Here is a 17,823-nt window from a genome sequence, read left to right as displayed (position 1 = left end):
CTGGAGAGCAATGGTGCAATCTCAGCTCAATGCAACCTCTGCCTCCTGGGTTCAAGCAATTCTCCTGCCTCAGCCTCCTGAGTAGCTGGGACTACAGGCATGTACCACCATGCCCAGCTAATTTTGTATTTTTAGTAGAGACAGGGTTTGACCATATTGGTCAGGATGGTCTCAATCTCCTGACCTCGTGATCTGCCTGCTTCAGCCTCCCAGAGTGCTGGGATTACAGGCATGAGCCACCACGCCCAGCCCTCCTTGTAGTTTTTATTCATTTATCCATTCAATTGCTCAACAAAAATTAATTTCCCAGTCTGTTGCTAACTGGCTGTATAAGGCTGGACTAGTCACTCCCCTCCCTGAAGCTCTGTCAATAACATGGGAACAAGAAATCATGGTCGGGGGAAAGAATGAGGCCCTATGAATGGCCAGATCATCCCTCTTATTCGGGGCCATAACAGGCACTGTGATTCCCAGGCTGTCCCAGGTATGTGGCACTGACAGGACAATGGCGGGATCCCGGGATACCTGATGTGGGAGAGCCGGTGCTCTGGAGTCTGGGTGAGGGGTGAGACTCTGCTTGTTTCTGAGCCCACAAAGCCACTGTCTGTCTCCGGGAATGCCATCCAGGGCTCCTGAAAGAGGCAGTATCCCTTTATGTCTGTGGAAGTTCCCCAAGGCGGCCTGGGAAGCCCTTCCCAAATCCTGGCCTGGGCCTCACCTCCCAGAGGCTCATGCATCAAGGAGGCTGGCCGACCTCCCAGCAGCCAGGCTCTGGGGTGAGGGCCCTCAGGCTCTCAGGCCCCAGCACAAGAATCTGGCTACCAGCAGGGACTCCACACCCCAGGAGGACCCTGAGCGAGTCTTGCCTCCCTGAGGAGTGGCAGCCAGAGCCCTTGGGAGAGACAGAGCCGTGGACAAGGACTAGCAAGGGAGAGGGAGAAAGCCTTATTTCCCGTGTCTCCTGGCTCAGGCCCAAGGCATTGGAAAAACAAAACCATCAAATATGCACAGGTCCTACCCACTGGGTTTCATGAACAGCACAAAGAACACAAACAGCAACACGTGTGCCTGCCCTCGGTGAGTTCACATCTAGTGCAGAAATTCCTGACCATGGGCTCATTAGGACTACAGAAGCGTGTGTGTGCGTGTTTGTGCGTGCGTGCACATGAATGTACATATATGCATTATTGTATGACAGTCACATTTCCATCATGGTCTGTGACTTTGCGGCAGTGATCTCTGCTCTAAAGGGTGTAGAACTCCCCAGCTGTGATGAGCAGGCTCAGGGACGTACAAGCAACGGGCTCCAAGCTCTCAGAGGAGGAACAAGAGCTCTGGAAGAGCGACAGGATGTGGGTGGCATTGGGCATAAGTCCTGCATGTCAGGTGGGATTGTGGCTGGCAGGGAGGGACAGCAGCAGTAGGTATTCCAAGAAGGAAGAGCACAAGGAAAGACCCAGAAGCAGAAAGTTGACGCTCTGGGCCCATTCCCCCACGGGGAGACTTACCTCCAGGTGGGGCCCACCGGCTTGGTGCAAAGACTTCTGTGCAAGGCGCTCAGAAATGCCACTTTCCTCCAGGCTGGTCATACTACTTTGGTGGGATGCTGCAGACTTGGTGCCCGGAGGGTGGGGTGCCCTAGCATGGGGTGGCATGCTAGGGCCTGGAGGGGCTGCCTCAGCCTTGCCCAGGCCTGACATGTGCCCGTCTCTGGCCAGGGATGTCTGGAAACCTGGTGGCTTCACAGATTCCATCTGCTCTGTGGCCTCCCTGGCATGGGAGAGAAGAGCATCATCCCTGAGTTCTGCCGCAGGCCAGGCAGTCCTGAAGTGGGGATTGGCCTGTCTTGGGAGCCAAGCAGTCCAGAGCACAAGCTCCAGAGTCAGACACCCCTGGCTGCCCAGCCTGGTTCTGCCACCCCTCTAGCTGTGTGTCCTAGGGCAAGGCACTTCCCCTCTCTCGACCTCACTTTTCTCAACTGTAAAATGTGGATGCCAACAAAACCCACCCAATACACCACGGAGGGAATGCTAAAGCAGCATTTCCCAGACTTGAGGAGTTTACCATCTTCCCTATTTCATCCATTTCCATAAACTTCCAGCCACTCAAAAGATTTTAGATCACTATTAAAAACAGAAGATCGGGGCTGGGTGCACTGGCTCACGCCTGTAATCCCAGCACTTTGAGAGGCTGAGGCAGGTGGATCACCTGAGGTCAGAAGTTCAAGACCAGACTGACCAGCATGGAGAAATCCCATTCTACTAAAAATACAAAAATTAGCTGGGCATGGTGGCAGGTGCCTATAATCCCAGTGACTTGGGAAGCTGAGGATGGAGAATTGCTTGAACCCAGGAGGTGGAGGTTGCAGTGAGCCGAGATCACGCCACTGCACTCCAGCCTGGGTGACAGAGCGAGACTCCAACTCAAAAAAAAAAAAAACCAAAAAACAAAAAACACAAAACCCAAAACAGAAGATCGGTGTGTTATGTGACAAATAGAAACTAACTTTGAGGATAAATACAAGAAACCTGAACATTATCATATACTACATAGATTCATTCATTTGCCTGCTACAGGTTCTAGGCATGAGGGCGGCTTGCATGCTTTCACTCTCATCTCTCTCTTTTTCCACAGAAGATCGAGAGAGGCATTAAAGTCATCACAGCACTAACTGAGACTTTCTCCTTTGTATCATTAGAAGGTCAGAGATAGAAAAGGAGAATAATATTTTTTTTCTTTTTTTTTGAGATGAGGTCTCACACTGTCACCCAGGCTGGAGTGCAGTGGCCCGATCTCAGCTCACTGCAACCTCCGCCTCCTGGGCTGAAGAGATCCACCTACTTCAGCCTCCCAAACAGCTGAGACTATAGGGGTGTACCACCATGCCTGGCTACTTTTTGTATTTTTTTGTAGAGATGAGGTTTTGCCATTTTGCTCAGGCTGGTCTTGAACTCCTGGGCTCAAGTGATGCACCTGCCTTGGCTTCCCCTAGTGCTGGGATTACAGGCATGGGCCACTGTGCCCAGCTGAGAATACTGTTCTTTAGAGCTGCATCTGTCTTACTGAAAATCATGTCCCACACTACCCAAAATCACTTCAAGGGCTATCAGTGGTAAACACTCCACACCACGAAGAGGCAGGACGGGAAGCCATGTGTAAACTGCGAAGTGCTGCCTTACTCACTCTGACAGTGGTCACCCCTGTGGTTTTAGGGTGGAACTGGACATTCTGCAGGAAAGGCTCAGCGACTTACTCCAGGGGAGCCCCATGACTTTTCTCAGCCTGCACCAGGCACTGCCTTGGGAGGACCCCGGTGGCCTCTGCCTTCCCTGAAGCTGCAGCCACCCCATCAACTTCCAAGGAGTCGCCTCCCTCCTCCTCCTCCTCTTCCTCGCCTTCTTCCTCCTCCTCCATCTTCACGGCTTCCGGGAGAGACTTCACACCGAGGGACCTGCAGAAGAACACATAGAGGGGCATGACCTCTGCCCAGTGGGGGACCACCAAGATCCAGCTGCTGGCCGGACACCACAGTCAGGTCCAGGTGGCACTCACCGCTCCAAGAGGCCATGGAGAACTTGCTCCGTCTGCAGCTCCTTGTCCCTGAGTGGGGCCGGGGGGTCCTGCAGCCTGTCCTCCACCTCATTGTTGCCAGAGCTCACCTCGACATTCACATGCAGTGGGTAGGGGCCAGTGCTGGCGGCAGCAGTGGTGGTGGCAGGCTGGGGTCAGAGAGATGGAGGGGCAGAGATTCAGCAGATACTTCAACACTACTTTTAAGCACCTACCTCCTGCCAGGCTCACACTGGGGGCTGAAGAGTAAGAAGCACATTAGACTCACTACGCCCACCACCCTTTCATGTGTATGTAAACTATGGGGACTGGGCTGTGTGGTCTTCCATACTGGCTGCCATGAATTGAGCACCTACTATGTGCCAAGCACCATAGAGATATCACATCACAACACCACCAGTACCTACAATTATCACAACCCATTTTACAGACAGGTAACTCACGCTCAAATGATTTGCCCAAAGTCAACAGAAACAAGGAGCAGAGTTGAGATTTGAACCTAGATTTCCTGCCAGAGTCAACACTCCTGACCCCCATCCATTCCAGTGTAGCCACCACAGCCCCCTGCAATACCTTCACTGCAGAGCACAAGGGTCCCTCAAGATAAGGTACTCAGGTTTTCTCCCCATTCATGCATGTAGTGATGCCTGGTAGAGTCTTCCTACCCTCTAGGACAGAGCACCGCATAAGATTTTCCCCAAACCATGGGGCCAGTAAGACCTCAGCTGTCAGGGATGTCCTACCAGAGTCCCACCCTACCCAGCATGCTGGGCTCTCTCTCCTGCTTCCATCCCCAACAGCCAAGTCTTTGCAGCACAGGCAACAGGAGCTGAGAGGCATAGAGACCCCACCACTGCCAGCTGTGTCAACGCACTACATTCAGCTTGCTTGTCTGCAAAACAGAGATAGTGGTTGTTTCTCAGGGGGTCGTGGTGTGGGCCGGAGAGACTCCTACAAAGCCCCTTTCGTGTTGGGCTCTTGTCTAGGCTTCACCCCATCATCTGTGCTGTACTACAAGCTAGAATTGGGAGCCATCTGTGTGTCCCTTCCCTCTCACAGCCGCTCCAAGTCCACTCAAACATGCCTTCCCAACCTGTCTCAAATCCACATGTGCTTCTCCATTTGCCCTGCCACCTACCCAGCCTCAGACTGGCCTACCCACTAGTCATCTTATGTCATCCCCCACCAGAAAACCCAGCAGAGTTTAAGACCACGCTCTCTATGTGACCCACCAGACCCTACATCATGGGGTCCCCTCCTGCCTCTCCAGCCACATCTCAGACTATTTTCCCTTCTCTTCCCATACTCTAGCCACAGGGCCTTTGCACAGGCTGTTTTCCCTGCTGGATGGCTTTTCTCTTTCTGTCTCTGGTAATTCCTATTTAGCCTCAGGTCTCCTTTAAACATGACTTCTTCAGGGAAAGTTTCTCTGACCTTCTCCTCAAACTCAATCATGTTACTCCCGCTATCTACTCTCACAGAACCCCATAATTCTCCTTCAGTGAAGCAATAATTATAACTAAATCACTGTCACTAGTTCAACTCTGCAGGAAACTGTGAAGGTAGAGGCCACCTTCCCCACCACCTCCCATCCCACTGAGTCCCCACCATGTGTCATGGGTCCTGGCATATGGTACACATTTCATAAATATGCAATATGTACTGAAGAAATTAATTAATGAAGAAATGAATGCACAGGGGAACAGCCCAATATGGTTGAGCAAAGAGGTACCTCACAGCGGGAGGTCTTGATGGCTGGCGTAGGGGCTTGTCCGGAAGAAGCCGGCAGGTGCTTTGGCTGGTGGGGGTAGGGCAGGGCTGGGGAGCTGTCCAGAGCTGAGTCTGACTGGGGCAGCTCAGGCTCTTGCTGGGTCTGGTCTATGTGTTCCTTCAGCTCTTCCAGGCAACTTCCCAGACGGTAAATCTCTGCCTCCAGCTCCCTGGAATGCAGAAACATCAGTGCCAGGAGCCCAAGATGGCAGCCCCATCAGGCAGGTCTGGGAGAGAGTGTCAGAGCAGGGACTCCAGGGGTTGGCCCTTTGGGGTCCATTTAGCATCAGCCTTTAGATGGTCAGAACTCAAAATAAATAAACAAGATGAAAGAATGTTCCACTGGGAATCAGGAGGCCTCAGTCCAAGTCCCCTCTGCCATCCACAGGCTGTGGGAATTTAGATAAACCCCACTCCCCTCTAGCCTCAGTTTCCCCATAGTCCAACAAGGGTTTCAGCTCTTATTGCCAAGGGGTCTTCTCAGCACATGAGTCCAAAGGGCTCAAATCTCAGCTTCTGAGTGTGCCACCATTTGGATGTGTTGCTAATTAGGATAGGTTTTGTCTCTGTTCCCTCGTGTATAAATCATAAGGACAAAGTGTCTCCCTCCTGGAGACTGAGGGACTCCAGGGACCCCTCCCATCTGTCCTTCTAGGCCTTCCTCCCCAGCAGGTACCTGCCAGGATCAAATCTCCCAGGCGTCCCCATGGAGCCGGCAAGTGGCTGGTCAGCGAGTTGCTCCCGGCAGGCCTTCAGGTACTCCTCCTCCAGGGCTGCGTGGGCAGCCTTCAGCCGCAGGAAGCCCTGAAACCAGACCAGGCCAGGAAGACTTGAGTGCTCAGCACCCCCAGGGCCTGTCCCTGCAGACACAGTGGATGAGGCAGCTTGCGGGAGGCCATGGGAGGCGCCTGGGCCCCTGAGTTCATGCAAGATACAGTCTGGGGTTGAGAACTCTGGAGGCTGCTTGCTTTGAAGAGCTGCCATGGCCAAGCTCTCTGTCATCAGACTGGCACAACAGAGACACCACTTAGAGTCTTGGCACCAGCTTCAGAGGGCACCAGCCCTTCCTGGGTAGACTTACAAGGACCCCAAAGTACCACAAACTGTCATAGCTGTCACAGCGTCAAATATACTCTCACTATATCTCCGTAAGGACCTACTACTTGAGAGACTCTGGATCCTCATTCTTGATTTACAGAACTGTGGGCTTCAGAAAATTAGCCACTCTTTCCCCAAATTCTTACAGATTATCAACACAGATAATGTTATCATCACCATCGCATGATAGAGCTTACTGAGCACTGAGGCTCTGTGCTAAAGCACTTTGCATTTATTTCACCTTCAATATAATCGTCATGAGAAGGGTAATTTATCATCTTCATTTAAAAAGAATGAAACTGAGGCACAGAGAGGTCGTTTAAGTCGTTTAAGTGAGTGAGCTGTAGAGACAAGATGTGGGCCCAGGCCCTCTGGCCCCAGAGTTCATGGTCCTAGCAATTCTGCTATGCTTCAGTGTTAAATATGATCACAGGTAATGCATGGCTAAAGCTGCAGGAATTGGGATTGGTAACACTCTCTTTTTTATTTTTATTTTTTGAAATGGAGTCTTGCTCTGTTGTCCAGGCTGGAGTGCAGTGGCACAATCTTGGCTCACTACAACCTCCTCCTCCCGGGTTCAGGTGATTCTCCTGCCTCAGCATCCTGAGTAGCTGGGATTACAGGTGCCTACCACCACGCCCAGCTAATTTTTGTATTTTTAGTAGAAACGGGGTTTCACCATGTTGGTCAGGCTGGTCTCGAACTCCCGACCTTGTGATCCACCTGCCTCAGCCTTCCAAAGTGCAGGGATATGGCGTGAGCCACCGTGCCCGGCCGGTATCACTATCTTACTACCATCCGCATCCCACTCAACTCTGAGGACAGACCGAGGCCAAGGGCAAGCTAGAACCCACTCCCTGGTCACATCTACTCTTCCGACAGCTCTCAACTTCCCTGTATATGGCAGAATTCGAACAGAGAGTAAAAAAATGAATAGTTTTAGTTTACAAGGTCCTTGGTCATCTACTGGATGATACTACATGATACACACCCCACATCTTGTGACTGGAAAATGTATGTATATACACATACATAACCACAGAGGAAAATGTTCCTGCCATAACACTTTTTTAGAAACTAGGTGTGTTGCATTTACCTCTCCAGACCTTCTCCCAGCTCCTCTCCCACCCTGTTCTATGCTTTGAGCACCACGGCTTTCTACCTCCTGGCTTCTGGTTGGGTCTGTCTAGTGGGAGGAACCTATCAGAGATCGCAGGGTGGGAAGAGAGACACTTGAGAGGCGGAACAGCTAATGCTACTCCCTGGGGATCCCCCAGCCTTTGTTGGGTCCCCTGATGCTGCCCACACCTGTGCCGACAGTTCCGTCCTTTGACCTCCACACTCCCAGATTTGAAAGCTCCCCCTGTTCCTTACTGGAACTCTGGCTGATGCAGCAGGAATCTAAATGGTATTTATGACCACAGTTATCTAAAACACCAAATTCCAAAAGGAAATACACCAGTACATATTCTAGAAAGTGTCTCCCCGCTCTGCTTTCTTTTAACCTTGTTTTCAAACTTTGGGCAACTACTTTTGTAATTTTTTTAAAAGGCAATAAAAAAGAAGAGGCCTGTTTCTGCCTGCTGAGAGGCAGGATACTTTGTGGAGGTAGTGATTATGAGCCTGGATCTGGGAGGCAGACAGACCTGGCTCCAGGTTCTGCTACCTACTAGCTGTATGGCCTTCAAGTTGCCTCTCTGAGCTTTAGTTCCATCCTGGTTAAATGAGGGCGATTACTGTAACTGCTTCACTGGGTTTTGATGATGATAAAATAAAATAACATACACTAGGGTTTACCACAGTCCCTGGCACACAAACATCCTTGCTTAGTAAGTGGTAACTACTGTGATATAATCATTATCATGGGAAGCTAAGCAGGAGCTGTTTGCTCTAAAGAAAGTGACTGGGATTCTTTTTCCCATTTTGCAGCAAAAGAGGCATCAGAGACAGAGCCATGGAGGACAGTAGCTGTCTGGCAGTTCCACAGGCAGCTCCTCAATTGGGCAGTACCTTGAGTTGGTCCTGGGGCATGAGCCGTCCTGCCTGTATCAGTCTTTCAAAGGACTCCACCTGGACATTGGGAGGGGAAAGAAATATGCTCCATTAATCCAGTCCTGCAGACTCCCACACCCAGCCACATCCATGCTTTGGTAAGAGGAGTTGCGTCTGTCCTCAGGATGTGGGGTTTCTGCCAAGCATGGAGAGGTGGGTGCTGGGAACAGCCTCTACCACCAGCCCCAGGCATGGCAGCCTTGAGAAAAATCAATGTGGAACCTGCTGGATTTTACTGACGACAGAGAAACTCACTCATGTGCATGAAGCCTAATGAGCCAGAATATTTAGTGCAGCACCAACAGTAGGGAGGGGACAAGAAACAGCCTAAATGCCTGTCTGTGGAATAGTATGCAGCCATCAACATGAGGAAGGCACGTGCCTATGTTCTGAGCTATTAATACCTCCAAGACCTGCTTTTCGGTGTCAAATCAAGGTATAGGGCAATGTGTATGGTATGCGGCCATCTGTATAAAATACGTAGAGAATAAAAAGGAAAACTAAAAATACATTTGCTTATATATGACACACTATCTCTAGAGGGCTTCAAGAAACTAAAATATTGTTTCTTAACAGTTAATTTATTTAATTATTACTTAATAATTAATTTATTAACAATTAAACATTCATCGTTCAGGAGAACTGGGTGGCTGGAAGACAGGGATGAGAAGTAGATTTTTCTACTACATGTCCTCTGATTCCTTTGTACTGTGAACAATGTGAATTCATTGCCTGCCCAAAAATAAATTTCAAATTTAGGAGTTCAAAAAGTCAAGGTACAGTAGCTTATGCAACCATTTCTATAAATGCGAGTGTGTGCAGTGAACGTTTTTGCATGGGTTGGAGAAAAGATTTAGTTTTTGCTCAACATGCCCTCTGTGCTGTGCAAGGGTCCTTATCACGGGGTTCTATTACCTGCTCCAAACAAAAAACCAAAAAACGTTTAATTGGAAAAAAGGCAAGGGAGGCTGCATGTGGTGGCTCGCGCCTGTAACCCCAGCACTTTGGGAGGCTGAGGTGGGCGGATCACAAGGTTAAGAGATGGAGACCGTCCTGGCCAACATGGTGAAATCCCATCTCCATTAAAAATACAAAAAAATTAGCTGAGCGTGGTGGTGTGTGCCTGTAGTACCAGCTACTTGGGAGGCTGAGGCAGGAGAATTGCTTGAAACCAGAAAATGGAAGTTATAGTGAGCCGAGATTGCGCCACTGCACTCCAGCCTGGTGATAGAGCGAGGAAAGGGGCGATTTGAGGTTGTTTTAAGAATGATCTAGATCAGCATGAAATGTAATATAGAAATGTATATAATATAATCATATTTTATATAATGCATATAATATGTAAAATAGAAATACAGTGTGAGCTACACACGTCATTTATAATTTTCTCAGCACCACCCTGAGAATGTAAAAAGAAACAGGTAAAATTAATTTTAATAATATATTTTATTTATTGAAATTATCATTATAATGATATCACTTCAACGTGTGATCATTTCAACATGTAATCAATATAAAAAAATAGGGAGATATTTTATATACTTTTTTCTAAGTCTCTGAAATCTGGTATGTGTTTTATACCCACAGCACACCTCAATTCAGAGCAGATGATGTCAAGTACTCAACAGCCACATGTGGCCAGTGGCTTCGGAATTGGACCATGCAGCCCTAGATCATGAGGGTTCAGCTAAGGCCCTAGCTCCTGGTCAGTGTGATGATTTGACATCACTTTATTTTCTGGACAATAGGTAAGACGAAGAAGAAATGTGTCTCCAGCTATGGAACCAAGTATGGTGGTGGCAAAAAGATATGAAGTCTATAATCCCAGTAGTTTGGGAGGCCGAGGCGAGTGGATTACCTGAGGACAGAAGTTCGAGACCAGCCTGGCCAACATGGTAAAACCCCCGTCTCTACTAAAAACACAAAAATTAGCCAGGTGTGGTGACTCACATCTGTAATCCCAGCTCCTAGGGAGGCTAAGGCAGGAGAAACGCTTGAACCTGGGAGGTGGGGGTTACAGTGAGCCGAGATGGCGCCACTGCACTCCAGCCTGGGCAACAGAGAGAGTCTCTGTCTCAAAAAAAAAAAAAAGAAATGAAGTACTTGTATGTATGTGGTGTTCCAACGTGGATGAACTTTGAAAACATGGCAAGTGATGGACGTCAGACACAGGACAGATATTGCATTAATCTATTGCTATGAAATGTCAACAGTAGGCAAGCCCATAAAGACAGGAAGCAGATGAGCAGTTGCTAGAGGCTGGGGGAAGAGGGAATGGGGAGTGGCTGCCTAATAGAGATGAGGTTTCTTAGTGGATGAAAATGTTCTAAAATTGATTGTGGTGATGGTGGCAGAACTATGAAGATACTAAAAACCACTGAAGCAAGCATACACTTTAAGTGAATCAATTGCATGGTATGTGAATTACATTTCAATAAAGCAAAGGAGGGGAGGGGAAAGGGGAGGGCAGGGGAGAAGGGAAGGGTGGAGAGAAAAGGGGAGGAGAGGGAAGATGGGGAGGAGAGGGGAAGAGAAAGCAGTAGAGGGGAAAGGAGAGGAGAGGAGGGGAAGGGAGAGGAGGGGAGGGAAGGGAAGGGAAGAAGAATAGCATGGTGGGGCTTCTCTGAAATAATTTGTTTTATGGACATGGTGGTGTGTGTAACTATGGCATTTCTCTTTTTGCATTGGCAGCTCGGAAGATCAAAGGTAAATGTGCGACTCTAATGTGCTTAAAGTCCAGCAGAACATTTTATTTACTCACTTCACATACTTTATTTTTTTTTTTCTACCCTTACTTCCTCTCTGCCCCCGTTTCCTTGCTTCTGTTTTCAGAATGGGGTTAAAACGTATGTATTTTCATAAGGTACTTTAAAGAACTTCTAGAATAAAGCCAATGTACAGTTATAAACAGACCTGCAAACAATCCACAGTTACTTGGACTGTTGGATGGAGATACAAAGACCCTTGAGAAGTAACTGAGAATTGATTTATTTAATAAAATGAACTAAGAAAGTGAGGCAACTTATCCTGAAGAGGAAAAGGCAGAGTGGAGATTCTGTTACCCTTCCGGAACCCTGCAAGAGCTTAGAGTCTCCTGGGAATCACCCTAGAGACACTTTTAAGCACAACTGGAGGGACTTTGATGAGACGCATCGCCAAAAGGGGCGTTAAACCTAGCACTGGTGACAAGGAGGAGCTGGAGCTGTGTGGCCTCTAAAACCAGGGAGGGGTTCATGTTTTGGGGACAGCTGAGTTAACTTGGTGCAGAGGCAGGGGAATGATGAGGGAGGCTCCCAGAGCGCCTCTCACCCAAGCAGGCAGAGGTTCTGTGTTCTCCAGGTGGGTTAAGTCTCTCGGGGGCAAAGCTGGGAGTCCACTCACCTTGGCCAGGAACTGTCGGGCCTGAGAAGCCAGTGCCTGGGTCTGCTCTGCTGAGGACTGGTCCTTGGAGACGCCCCCGTTCTCTGGAAGCCACCCTAGGTTGGGCTTGCTGGTGGGCGAGGAGGGGCTCAGGTCTCCTCGAGCTGATGGCCACCCTGGAATACACAAACGCTGAAAGCAGGGGCCAAGAATAGTCCTTCCAGGGGCTAAAGGGCTGAGGCTGAAACTCAAGGCCAACACCTCCGTCATCAAGTTCCAGCTCAGTCATCATGTGCTATCTTCACATCAGCCCCAGGAAGTGGGCTGGGCAGAGCGTCGTCCCCCATTTACAGGGGAGAACAAGGCCTAGATCTGACCTAGGTCACATGGCTGGCAAGGGCAGAGCTATGCCAGGCCTCTGGGCTCCCAGTCAAGTGAGGCTCTCACACAGGGAGACGTGGGTTCAAGTCCAGACACCTCTCCTCCATAGCTGTGTGAGCTTCAGTGTGTCCTCACCTCTCCGAGCCTTGGTCCCCTTGACTGTCATGGGTGTGACAACAGTGTGAACCTCAACGGGCTGTTGTGGGGATTAACTGAGATCACATGTGTCAAGGCTTAGCGCAGGGCCTGGCTGAGATATGGGCTCCCCAGGGACAATGCTCCATGTTTTCAACTCACCCAGGATCACCAAGATGCCAAGTGGCAGGGCCAGGGCTGCCCCATGCTGCTGTGGCTCAAAACAGGATACTTTCTACATCTCTGACCCCCTTTGAGTCAAACTGTCCAGAGTGGGGCCTTGCCTCCCTCCTTCCCCTGGCCTGAGGCCAGTGCCATTCCCAGGGTGATGCAGTGGGCCCCACAGAGCAGAAGCCCAGGTAGGAGGGGCCTCCAACACACCTGTTCTCCGGGACTCACCTGAGGCCACAGAGGTCTGGGGGTCCTCAGCCGGGCCCGGCCACCACTCCGCTGAGCGGGGCTGTGGGATGGTGAAGGACAGGACCTTGGTCCCCTGCGGTACCATTCCTGTGTGGATGCTGCGGCTGGGCTGGGGTGGGTCAGAGAACAGGTTCACCTGTGGGAGTGGGGAGGCATGGCAGAGCCAAGTCAGGACAGGGACAAACCCACCCGAATGCCTCATCTTCATCCAGGAGCTCAACACACATGCCCTGCAGTAATAAACACCATCTTTCAGTGCAGCCCTTGGCTGGGTTAAACACAGGTGAAGAACTCCATGCCCTTTCATTTACTCTTAATGGCAGTCCTGAAAGGAAGACAAGGTGGGGACCCCAACGCCCCACTATATAGAAGAAAAAACCGAGATGCAGAGAGGTTATTAAGTCACTTACTCAAAATCTCCAGCTGACAAGTCCTTGGGTGAGGATTACAACACTGCTCTACCTGACCCCAACATCTGTGGTTCTACTATATTGTTTTTTGGGGGTTGGAGTTTCACTCTTGATGCTCAGGCTGGAGTGCAGTGGTGCAATCTCAGCTCACTGCAACCTCCGCCTCCTGGGTTCAAGGGATTCTCCTGCCCCAGCCTCCTGAGTAGCTGGGATTACAGGCATGCGCTACCATGCCTGGCTACTTTTGTATTTTTAGTAGAGACAGGGTTTCTCCATGTTGGTCAGGCTGGTCTCGAACTCCTAACCTCAGGTGATCCACCCACCTCAGCCTCCCAAACCACTGGGATTATAGGCGTGAGCCACTGCGCCCCGGCTGGTTCTACTATTAACAGTAACTCTTAATTAATAATGTGGGTTATAATTATATCATACTATACAATATAACATGTAATTATTTCTTAACGCATATAAACATTTCCAACAATTGTTACATTGAAAATAATAGCAGCTAACAGCTGTTCAAATGAATGAGTGAAACAGGAAACGAACAAACTGATCTGCCATTGGTAGCAGATCTCTCTCACTTGAGGGCAGATTTAACCTGGCCGTTGGTGAGGGAGCAGTCTGGAGTCAGGCAGATGACTAAGGAAGATTTTGAAGCTTGAAAGCAGGGGAAACCACATGCTGTTCAACCGCTTTGAGCAGAGTTTGGAGAGCTATGTTCTGCTTTTGTAAATAAGGTTTTATTGAATGTAGCCATGCCTATTTGTTTATGTGTTGTCTATGGCTGCTTTCACACTCTGGTGGCAGAGTTGAGTAGTTGTGACAGAGACTATATGCTCCAGAAAGCTAAAAATTTTCACAATCTGGCCCTTCACAGAGGAAGTTTGCCAACCGTGGCTTAGCATGTGGGCTTGCAGTCAGAGCCCACATGCTAAGTGGGCTGTCCGGTTTCTGCCATGGCAAACCTCCAAGTCCTAGTTGGCTTAATAACCTCTCTGTGCATGAAATAAGTGCCCTGACCACGACCCTGACATTCATCACCATCATCAGCAGCACCACTGTCATCAGCACCAGCATCATCACATCACCATCATCACCAGCATCATCACATCACCATCATCACTACCATCATCACACCACCATCATCACATCACCATCATCGCCAGCATCATCACATCACCATCATCGCCAGCATCATCACATCACCATCATCGCCAGCATCATCACATCACCATCATCACCACCATCATCACACCACCATCATCACACCACCATCATCACCACCATCATCACACCACCATCATCACACCACCATCAACACATCACCATCATCACCAGCATCATCACATCACCACCACCAGTTATCACCACCACCATCAGCAGCAGCAGCATTATAACCATCACCATCATCACCATCAGTATCCCCATTATCACCATCACCATCATCACCATCAGTATCCCAATCATCACCATCATCACCACCGCCACCATCATCACCATTTTTACCATCACCATCATCATCATCACCACCATCACCATTATCATCATCACCATCATTATCTGTACAGCCACCACGGAGACGGGTCCATGGAAAAGCTACGCCCTTAGAGGCACCTGCTCATCATGATGTCAGGGGGGTTATCTTAACTGCCCCCTGCTGCACAAGGTCAGAAACTGGCAGTTTAGGGTGGGTTTGGTGCAAGGGGCTCCCTGGTCCCCAAGCAAGCAGCCTCTCTTGCTTAAGCTGTATAGGTCCTGGCTGTGGCTGAAAAATCAACTCCAAGTGTGGCGTGGTCCCTGCTGCCTCCCCCTTTCGGGCCCAGCCTCTCCAGATGAGAACAAAGCTGGATTTTAATAATCCTGTCAGCCATCTGCTCAGACCCCCCTGTGGGGGCTTTCCTATCAGCACCCCTCTCCTGAGGTGACCCAAATCCCAGAGCAGGCCCAGCCCTCTGACATGTTTCCCTCCCCTGACCCCTCTCTCAGCCTCAGGCCCCACCTGGGGAGTGACAGGGAAAAGGGATGGGCCAGGGAAGCCAGTGGGATCCTTTGTTTCAGGGACCGTAAAGGAGTTTGAAGCAGAGAAGCCCAAAACCCGAGCAGATGCCCAGGCAGAGCAACGAGGCGGGGTGTGGGGGTGGAGGGGGCAGCTGCAGCTGCTCAGGCCTGGCCCTCCCAGGGTCCGTCTCCCTGGACACAGCCAGGGTGTCCTGGGTACTCCCCAAGGCTGGATTTGCTCCCTCGGGGGACTCTGTGAACGGTGAATCAGGATCCTGTGACGGGAGGACCAGCGAATTTGGGAAACATTGGGTTAAACAAATGAATATTCTCCGCACAGATGGATTTCTCTCAGCCTTTAAAATGCTAATGGACTTTATGAATGGGGCGGGCAGGCGGGGAGCAGGAAGAGAGAGGAAGACATTTCCCCAACTCATCTGCACACAGAAACCTCCCCAACCCCCATCCCCATCCGGTGGCTTCTGGGCCAATTTGTGGCCATCAGAACACACTGAAAAAAGGTGGTTTGGCATCATCTCCGTAATTCCTTCTGGGGCAGTCTCTGGTCACCTCGGCTCTTCTAGACCCCTCTGCAGCTGAGATGGAGGAACAGGGGCTAGGAGGAGGTGGCAACATGGTAGCTAACGCAGTGAGACCACCATAAGCCCTGGCCAGAGGCCAGCATAGAGAACAGAGCTCACCAGTGACTCCTGACCAGTCGTGGCTCCCCGCCCCACAGCCGGGCTCCCCGGTCCTGCCCCAACCCCGAGGCTGCAGACCCGGCGGAGGTCCTGGGCCAGCCTTCCTCAGCTGCAGATCCCGCCTCGCCCAAGTCCAGTTCTGCTAGAGCCTGGTGTCACTCATGGGCTTTAGAGCCAGGCTGCCGAGTTCCAACTCCTGCTCTGGCACCTACCTGTTGAGAGATCTTGGTCAAGTTACTTAACCTCTCTGTGCCTCAGCTTCCCCAACTGCAAATTATTTAGGACAGTGGTCTATAAACATCACCTATGACCATTCTTATTACTATAACTGTCATCAATCCGCCTCATCCCTGTTCTTCTCTCCACAGCCGGTGCCAGGGCCTGAGTGCCAGGGCTTACCTAGGCATGAGGAAAAGAACACCTGCTCTAGAATCAGGTAGATGGAGGTTTCGGTCCCAGCTTTGTCTCTTGCACCAGCTGTGGGACATTGAGCAAATCATTCCACCTGGCTGAGCCTCAGTGTCTGTGTGGAGGGGCTCAAATAAGATGACCCCGAACCTGGGTAGGATGCCTGTTGCTGCTCAGTGAACATCAATCTCCTTCCTATGGGTCCCCATCCACTGCTGTCCACCTACCCACCATGCCTAGCCTGGGTGTCTAGTGCAACATCTACAGAGTGGCTCCCTCCCCCGTGGGCTCTGAGCAGAGTGAAGTCGCTTGGCGGGTCCTGGGGAGGTCTGAGGAGCAGGACTGCCTCTGTGAACTCGTGGGCTCTGAGCAGAAGGCCGTCCTGGGGTCTCTCCAGCTTTCAGGGTAGAGTGTGCAGAGGTCCAGATGGAGTAAGGAAGCCTGGCCAGCTGGAATCTCAGCTCTCCTCAAGCCCCAGGGACCTGGAGTGATTCCCCTCCCGCTCTGGGGCTCTGGGAGGCTCTGGGCAGCGAGGTGATAGTATCATCCTGCTTCAGGCAGAGCCCTGAACCGTGCTCACACTTCTTAAGACTGAGAGAAGGTTGGGGGAGGGAGGAGGGCCCTCCGACCAAGCAATTGTTTTTCCAGAAAGCGGGAGTGAGTGAGCTGGCACAGAACCAGTCCTGGCTCTCTCCTCCTGTGACATCCTCGCACACAGGAGCCAGGGGTCTGGATGCCAGCCCAGACTGGGTGACTACACATGGGGGGACCCTGAGTCCTACTGGGTCAAGAGAGCACCCACGAGCGGAGGCACCCTGGCTGCACTCCTCCATGTCCACCCCGCCTGTGTCACTGTGGTTGGTACACAGGGGCTTGCAGTAAGCACCTTTATAACAATAATATTCCCTAACTCTTATAAAGGGCTTGCCAAGCGCCAGGTAATTGCTTTCTGTATACTGATTCATGCCTTTTAAACGAGTGCAGGAGGAAGGAAAGAGGGAAGGAGGGAGGGCTGAGACGCTCCAAGCCTCCAGCCCCGGCCACTACTCGACCTTCAGCAGCCCCTACCCCAGCAGGAGCCCCAGTTTCCCAATCTGTCAAGTGGGGAAGCCCAAGCGTTTGGGTCTGATGACCAGTTCCTTTCTCCTCGGACCTACTTGGATTCTGCAGCCAAGAGAATGTGAATTCCCCAGAGAGGACGACCTAGCAAAGTCCCCTTCACTCCCCTTCCCGACGCCCCGTCTCTTACAACCCTGGATCTGGCCCAGCGGTTCAGAAAGCTGGAAGGAGCCTGCTTGGCTCCTAGGAGGAAGTTGATTAGCCAGCCCTCTTTTACAGATGTGCCCCACGAGGCCAAGGGGGAAAGGGCCTGCTTGTTCCAGGCGGCAGGTGTGGCGATGCAGAGGGGCTCCCGGTCCTGCAACAGCCCCCTACTTCTGCTTCCGCCCACCTGCCCTGGAAGTGCCTTTAGACACTGAGAGCAGCAGCTGTGGGGGCGGGGGGTGGGGTCCTGGAGC

The 17,823-nt window shown here is 50.9% G+C and overlaps 1 protein-coding gene across 7 annotated transcripts in view; it reads right to left on the bottom strand.

The window, feature by feature from the left end:
- Positions 1 to 17,823, bottom strand: part of AKNA (AT-hook transcription factor) — a 61,935-nt gene that overhangs the window by 18,264 nt on the left and 25,848 nt on the right. For all 7 annotated transcript variants that reach the window (XM_017530282.2, XM_037739177.1, XM_017530280.2 and 4 more), the window contains 9 exons: positions 12,766 to 12,922; positions 11,872 to 12,026; positions 8,449 to 8,508; positions 6,017 to 6,144; positions 5,303 to 5,510; positions 3,553 to 3,719; positions 3,254 to 3,451; positions 1,509 to 1,770; positions 526 to 632 (listed from right to left, as the gene is read on the bottom strand). In XM_017530282.2, coding sequence (XP_017385771.1) covers positions 526 to 632; positions 1,509 to 1,770; positions 3,254 to 3,451; positions 3,553 to 3,719; positions 5,303 to 5,510; positions 6,017 to 6,144; positions 8,449 to 8,508; positions 11,872 to 12,026; positions 12,766 to 12,922 — 1,442 coding nt within the window. The remainder of the gene's footprint in view (positions 1 to 525; positions 633 to 1,508; positions 1,771 to 3,253; positions 3,452 to 3,552; positions 3,720 to 5,302; positions 5,511 to 6,016; positions 6,145 to 8,448; positions 8,509 to 11,871; positions 12,027 to 12,765; positions 12,923 to 17,823) is intronic.

Source organism: Cebus imitator, unplaced genomic scaffold, assembly GCF_001604975.1.
Source record: "Cebus imitator isolate Cc_AM_T3 unplaced genomic scaffold, Cebus_imitator-1.0 Scaffold64, whole genome shotgun sequence".
Lineage (NCBI taxonomy): Eukaryota > Metazoa > Chordata > Mammalia > Primates > Cebidae > Cebus > Cebus imitator.
Note: the sequence above shows the minus strand (reverse complement) of the source record. Positions and strands in the feature narration are given on the sequence as shown.